A 7,500-nucleotide genomic window follows, 5' to 3' on the forward strand; every position below is an offset into this window, starting at 1 on the left:
TAATGATATAAAAACTAGGCGCTCCATGAGCGTACACTGGGTTGCCTGTGGTACATGTTACTCGAAAACAGAATGGACTTGGGTGGTATTGAACTGCAGAATTCCAGGCAATTTTTTTTAAGTCGGGGGTCATTAAGATCATTGAAGGGTTCACCCAAAAGTTGTAACAGCAGATGCCCTTTGGCTCACGTTCATACGACGAAACATCTTTTTCCGAGGTTAAAAACCTTGCTACCAGGCTATTAATCATTTGTCAGAAAGAAAAAATTCCTGTCATCTTTAGAAAAAATAGGCACGCATTGCGCACGTATGGCACTTTAATTTAAGAAAACATGTACCGTGTTTCTATTGAGTTATAGAAACACGAGTGGAAGTTTGGGAGAACGAGAAATGCTATGGGAACACGAGCTGCAGGCGAGTGTTTCCACAGCTTTTTCGAGTTCTCCCAAACTTTCATGAGTGTTTCTATAACTCGATAGAAACACGGAGTACGTGTTTTCTATTTCTTTTAGAAAGCAACACGACGAGAAAAAGGAAAACAGCTTGTTAACTCTAATTATCAAAATGTAAATTCTTTTTGCTCACACCATGACTACGTCAACAGCTCGTGCTAGTTCTGTGTCTCCATCAAGTTATAGAAACACAATTTTTAACCAATCAGCCCGCATATTTTCTTAGGACTATTTTCTAATCTATATTGTCAACTGAGCTGTGTTTTGTCTTCCAGGAGATTCAAGTTGTCTTTGCATATAAGTAGCTCTCATAGTACACGATATTGTTTTGGTATTGTATCTCATCTTATGGTTCACCACTAAATTTTCTCCAATTCTTATTGGTTTAAATTGATCACGTGACGCGACAGTGTTCTTCCGCGGAGAGACACTATCAGCCCATAGTGCCCGTCCGAGGAAAATACCCGGATGGATAGTAGTCGTCCGCTGAAAAAACAGTTGACAGTTGTACGCTATTCTTTCGCTGCGAATTATTGACATTTGTGACAGCCTGTACGCATGAATAAATATTTGATTGATCTGCATTAAGTGGGTTTTGACTGTTTTTCAATTGGCGCGCGGAAGAAAATTTAGTGGTGAACAATAAAGACAATAGAGTGTTTATGTCTCGAACTATCGGTCTGATAGTTGCCCCTTGGAAATTTGATGTTCTTAAAACTAGCATATTAGCCCTCGAAGCTCCGCTTCTCGGGCAAATATTTGTTTTAAGAACATCAAATTTCCATGGGGCAAATATCAGCCGATAGTTCCTCCACAGAAACACTCTACTGTTTAAGTAGTGCCCCCTGAGAAGACATGTGGTTACTAGCAAAGTACTAAACCCAGAGAGATTGAAGAAAATAAAAGGGAATCGAGAAACATTGGCTGCTAGGGTGACATGTTGATCATTTTCAAGTTCCCTCACAACTTCTTTTCACCACAAGTTTATAAGCATGCACTCTGAGTGTCTGACAGCTTTGTAATACTAAATTTCACTGAACTTAGTCCCTGTCCGGTGGGATTAGTATCTGGATGGGTGACCTAAAAAATATACCACTTTGTAACAGAAGCATAGGACAGAAAATTCTATTTTAACGCTCAAAAATGCAAACTAAGCAAGGTACAGATTTTGTTAGCTTGCTTTATGCAAAAGTAAATAAATATTGATACACAGTTTTTAGGAAAAGCAGAGGGAAGTTTTCAGGACGGTCGATCGAGAATAAAATATTTTGCCATCAGCAACAAAATTTACGACATGAAAACATTAATTTTGAACTGTGAATATAAAAAGTTACCGTCAGCGAAAAACATTTTGCGAGATTTTTGCTACATTCAATTTTGTTATTGTACGTTTGGCTGCACAAGTAAATAGCAAAATCGAATTTAGCAGGCGCGGTGATCAAGTTACCGTGGCATGTTTACTCGCAAAACAGTGAAGCATCTGTGTCAAATGATGGCAAGATACCGGGTTTTTGCTTTTGTTAGTTTTCTTTTTCTTTCAAGTGTTATAAAGTTTGACAAGAAATGTGCGAATCCAACACAGAGATCACAATCGCCCAACTCTTGAGGTTGACCATTGTTTCTGCAAAGTCAAAAATTTACTCTCCAAGACGAGGTTATTTATCACCAGGTAATTCCATCGTTTTGGAAATAGCAGCTACTTTATTATTCATCAGCGTCACAATTATTTGATGATTTTTGGGCTCATTTTGTTAAAACTCAAGCACCCTTCCAACAGACCTGTTCATTTTCGTGACTTATGCACGAGCTGCCGCACTACCACAAAAATCCTCCCCTATCACATTTCAACCCACTTAGGCAAATTTGTTAAGCTCAAAAATTACACAACATGAAAAATTTTCAAACAGTGGAAATCTCACAAAAACCTTTTCCAGCAAATAATTTATTGAAACAAACAACATATTTGCCATTAGAGGCAAAAACCCTTCCTATTTCAATTGCATGCGTGTAAACAAGACACAATCCATGTCACAAAGCATATGCAATTAAATAAATTTCTGACAGTTTACATCAAACCCTTTTCAAAAGAACTTGACCATAAATAACGAAGCACAAAAGAGACAACAAGCTTTCATTCAAATAATTCTTCACTGTCACATTTCCAATTATTTTTGCCTTTGCAGAGTTGAGTACAAAATAAATGTAAATTGCCAGAAAACTTAGATGTGACTTCAGTAAAAACTGTGATGCATTGAAGGCATTCGATTCCTTCAGTGTTGTATATAATACCAAGTTAGAAAAAATATTAGAAACAAAGATCACTTGATATCCAATGGTGAAGACCATTACTTGTCGCTTTAAAAATTCCGAATATTTATTTTTCACTGCCTGTCTTGTTCATCCAATTGACGTTCCATTCTTGAGCTCCATGAGGGTATATTTTGTCTAAAGATCCACTAAAACGCCATTCGTGTTACAATGACTTTTGACGCCATTGAAGGTTAACAAGAGTTAGTGAAATTTCCAATTGTTACCGGAAGACTGTGCAGAGTTGAGTTCAAATAAATACAAATAGACAGACAATAGAGATCACAGATCCACTTAAAGTGTTTGATTCCTTCTCTGTCTTTGTTAAACCCGTAAGTTACCACAGAATTTTCCATTAATTTTTGGTTTCAGTGTTGTACATAACACCACACTTGGCTTGGCAAAATAATTATTAGAAATACAGCTCATTTTGATTTCGGCTCAACGGGCGAAAGATTGTTGTTGAAGTCCATTACTCATCGCTTTTAAGATTCCAGATATTTATTTTTCACCACCTGTCTTGTTTATCCAATTGATGTTCAATTCTTGAGCTCCATAAGGGTAGAATTTTGTTTAAAGATGCACTTAAACGCCATTCGCATTACAATGACTTTCGACGCCATTGCAGGTTAATTAAATGTTCTCCTGTGTGCACCAGGGAAATATACGCATCACCCCACCCCCCTCAAATCTGTCAAAACATGCAGACTCTATGCACAAAGACACCACTTAGCAGGGGTGTGACAGGCAAGACTTCTGCCGACACGGAAAAAAGAAAAAAAGAAAACAACGAAATATTACCCATTTTCCGACTGGGATTGCCATACTGGCCGCCCAGTCATAAGACAGATAGGGGAATGTAAGAGAAACTATGTTGTTGACATAAAATAAATTAAAGCATAAATTTTCTTTTGTTAATTATACCAGCCAAAATGTTTCGTGTCAGAATAATGGACGCAAGTTAAGGTTCACAGTGCAACCAGGCTGACAATCATACAGTTTGATCCCACTGCAGTTTGGAGAATTGCAAACAAGACCCAAAAGTTAAGTTCACAATCTCCAAACAGGAGTAGCATCAAACTATGAAAAATTGAGGCTTTAAAATGAAACATTTCAACTCATGGTTTACTTACCGTTGGTTTGAACTGCCGAGCGAAGGTTATGTACCTTTGTACCTCATCCTGTTGGGAAAACACTGAAATTTGGTCCCATTTTTAAAATACTCAATAAAGTTAATTTGTTAGTTTCAAATAGAAATACAGAATGCAATATACTCTTGGACTGACCACAGAGTAAATTCTCTCAACTGCCTCTCCAAGCCGGCTATGTAAGTCAACAATTCTTCGTGCTATGGCATAATCAGTTACCTGAAAAGGGAGTGAGATCATAAGATCATAAAGGAAAAGTTAACCACAAGTTCTCAATTTCCTTGATAACAATAAAGGCATGAGAAATGAGATATTGATAGAACCCATTGGGAACTCGGAAAAAATCCGAGCCCCAGATGGGTTTTCGAACCCACAACCCTCCGTGATCTAGTCGGACGCTCTAACCACTGAGCTACTGGAGACTCTATGGCGAGCAAGGGGGGCGTTACTAAACACAGGAACGAAACAGAACGGAACGGAATATACCGGAATATGCCGGAATGAGGCGGAATGACACCGGAATGAGACGGAATGAACAAGAATGGTACCGGAATGAGGCGGAATGACACACAAATAAAGCAGCATATACCGGAATAAACCGGAATATGCCGGAACAAGGCAGAATGACTCTGGAATAAGACCGAATGACATTGGAATGAGACAGAATAAACAAGAATGGTACCGGAATATACCGGAACGAGGCAGAATGACAACAGAATAAGGCAAAAAAAACCGGAAGGACATCAGAATCAAGCTGATTAGCGTGGACCGGAATGACAAGGAACAAAAAATGATTCATTCTGTGAATGAATAAATGTTGCAGAATAGAGAGACTGGCAAAAAAAAAAACAATTTACATTAAGGGGAAGTAACAAGGCTTGGAACGAGTCACGACATGTTCTCACAATTTTTCATGTAAATATATTATCAACGATCGATCTTTTTTTCTGTACTTCTGACTTCTTTCTTTAAACAAGGAAACACTGCGTTCAGGTTCGATGGCATTATTGCCAAAAATTGGGAAGAGAAAAAGAGTCTTTCGGCCGTTTGCGCGAATCTATTTCCGTATATCTCCATCACGTGTGGGTCGTGGGAAGCAGACTAGCAGCAACGGTAATTGGTTTGTGGTTCGCTGAACTTGACTGTGATTGGTCAATGCACAATTGACATGTCAGAATGAAATGAAAATGTTGACGGGTTTACTGACTCGCACAGTGAAAGCCGCCTCCGAGATCCATAGACAAAAACAATTAGAATAACATTCTGTTTCTCTTGCTCTTGTATTTGTTCACGAAAAAAATGTTACTTCCACAAAAAATAATTATTCATTTAGTAACGGATATACTGTATTTACCCGTGTATAAGTCGATCCCATGTATAAGTCGACCCCCCATTTTTGATGGCAAAAAATGCAATTTCTTAATTTCTTTGTTAAATGTTCATGGGACACTAATCTTGTATTCTTCGATTCTGGAAATGTGGATACACAAAAAAATCAGGGCCTCAAGCGCTTAATAGTTTTGTTGTTCAACAGCTGTTGTATATGCGGGCATTTTGTCCTTGTTTTTCGAAAAAGTTCTCAGAAAATCGAACATGTAAACCTCAAACTCACCTGTTTCGTTGTTCAAGGATAAAGGGCTTTAGAGGATAAGCACAATGCAACATCACAGAAGCAGGAGTCAATCTTTGAAAATAACTTGTGAACGATGCGAAAATGTGCAAGGTTTAATTGGTCCTTGACTTATAATTTCTCAAATGACAAACAAAACAAAACTCATAAACCAAACAATACGAAGTTTGCAAAAGCATTTAAATCTGACAGGTTTGTATAAAGAATAAAAAACATTCATTACCGACCAGCATTTTCATGCAACACGAGTGACGATGTTTGCACACAAACATGAGGTATTACGCCAGGTTACTAAGCCATTGAGCGATCGTGTTTTATTTGAAGAAACAAAAATGCCTTTTAGAGCTTTCCGCCATTGGAAAACGAATTTTTCCAGTGTCTATTTCATATTTGTGCTTGTGAGTATCTTCAACATTTAGAGTTGGACAAATCCTTTTTCATTTCAACTGGAATTGCTTATATTTGTTTTGAAGTCTTTTGTCATTCATTTTGAAGTCTTTTACGTCGGCTTTTGTCCACTGCGTTTGTTATGCCCAAGACAACGTTAACATTATTATCTTATTTTTGAATAAATTATTTAGCTGGAACTTGGCTCAAAATCTTTGACCTGTGTATAAGTCGAGGCCGATTTTTGGAGCTTCTTTTGAGGCCATAAAAGGTCGACTTATACACGGGTAAATACGGTACCTGTCAAATTTTTCTTGTGATCGAAGTGTTCCAAATGTTAGAAAAGGCAAAAACACATGCAATGCCCTTAGGGAATCACGTGACACAACAAAAGCATTTTCAGGTTCATCCGCCCCATTCCGGTGTCATTCCGGCTCGTTCCGGTATATTCCAGCACCATTCTTGTTCATTTCGTCTCATCCCGGTGTCATTCGGTTTTATTCCAGAGTCATTCCGCCTTGTTCCGGCATATTCCAGTTTATTCCGGTATATTCTGCTTTATTTGTGTGTCATCCCGCCTCATTCCGGTGTCATTCCGCCTCATTCCAGCATATTCCATTCCGTTCCTGTGTTTAGTAACGCCCCGAGCAAGGGTGACATGTGGGTCTTTGACTCGAGCTGCATCACGCAGCTACAGAGTCAAATGACGACTGACAGCATAGCTCATAACTGCATTGCGCAGTCACATTAAAGCATATCTGAGATGCGGCCAACCAATCACCCAAGTGAGCGAATTCGCTCACTTGGGTGGTTGGTTTGAATCCCATCTGGGGCTCGGATTTTTTCCGAGTTCCCAATGGGTTCTATCAACATCTCATTTCTCATGTGTATATATCATTCTAACAATCAAGGCATCAACTTTAAACTTTATCTAACTGAAGAAACAGCCTTCTCGATGAACAAAATTAACTTTAATGCCAACGATGAAGGAACCATTCTACAATCGAACAGGAACGCAAAAATGACAATACAATACAAGTGGACTTAGCTAGTAAAATGAAGACACTTACAAGAACTCCGTAAGGTGGGAAATGACAAGCAAGTCCTTAAGATAGTTCGCAGAGTCTTAAGAAACACAAAACATGGCCGACTCGTTTGGCCGAGAATATGAGTCCCCGGTCAGCGGGTTTACTTAAGAAGAGTCCTGTTATCATTTTGGCTGGCGCGAAACTCTGCACTAACATTTGACTTATCGCCTGTACCTCATTGCAGTCATCCACAAGGATGAAAAAAAGATCAAATCTTGACATGATTGGTGCTGACATGTTAAGGTTATGCTAAAAAAGAAAAGAGCAAGATCAGTAATTAGTCATACCTTTTGTTACCATGCCAAACATATAAAAGTAAATTAATTCTACCTTTTATTTACCAAAATACTATGTACTTATTGACTGAGCGGGAGGGCCAGATGGGAAAATATTTGGCCTGAGGTCATGGTGTATGGACCAAGTGCAGCAAAAGGCAGTGTGCCATGGCCAAGGGCCAAAAAGTTTCCTGTTTGGACTGACCTAAACTC

The 7,500-nt window shown here is 38.6% G+C and overlaps 1 protein-coding gene across 1 annotated transcript in view; it reads right to left on the bottom strand.

Moving 5' to 3' along the window:
* The window catches only part of LOC138042770 (zygotic DNA replication licensing factor mcm6-B-like), a 48,351-nt gene that overhangs the window by 8,393 nt on the left and 32,458 nt on the right, over window positions 1–7,500 (bottom strand). The window contains exons 14-16 of the mRNA XM_068888771.1: window positions 7,187–7,261; window positions 4,046–4,126; window positions 3,893–3,940 (exon numbers count right to left, since the gene is read on the bottom strand). Coding sequence (XP_068744872.1) covers window positions 3,893–3,940; window positions 4,046–4,126; window positions 7,187–7,261 — 204 coding nt within the window. The remainder of the gene's footprint in view (window positions 1–3,892; window positions 3,941–4,045; window positions 4,127–7,186; window positions 7,262–7,500) is intronic.

Source organism: Montipora capricornis, chromosome 1, assembly GCF_036669925.1.
Source record: "Montipora capricornis isolate CH-2021 chromosome 1, ASM3666992v2, whole genome shotgun sequence".
Taxonomy (NCBI): domain Eukaryota; kingdom Metazoa; phylum Cnidaria; class Anthozoa; order Scleractinia; family Acroporidae; genus Montipora; species Montipora capricornis.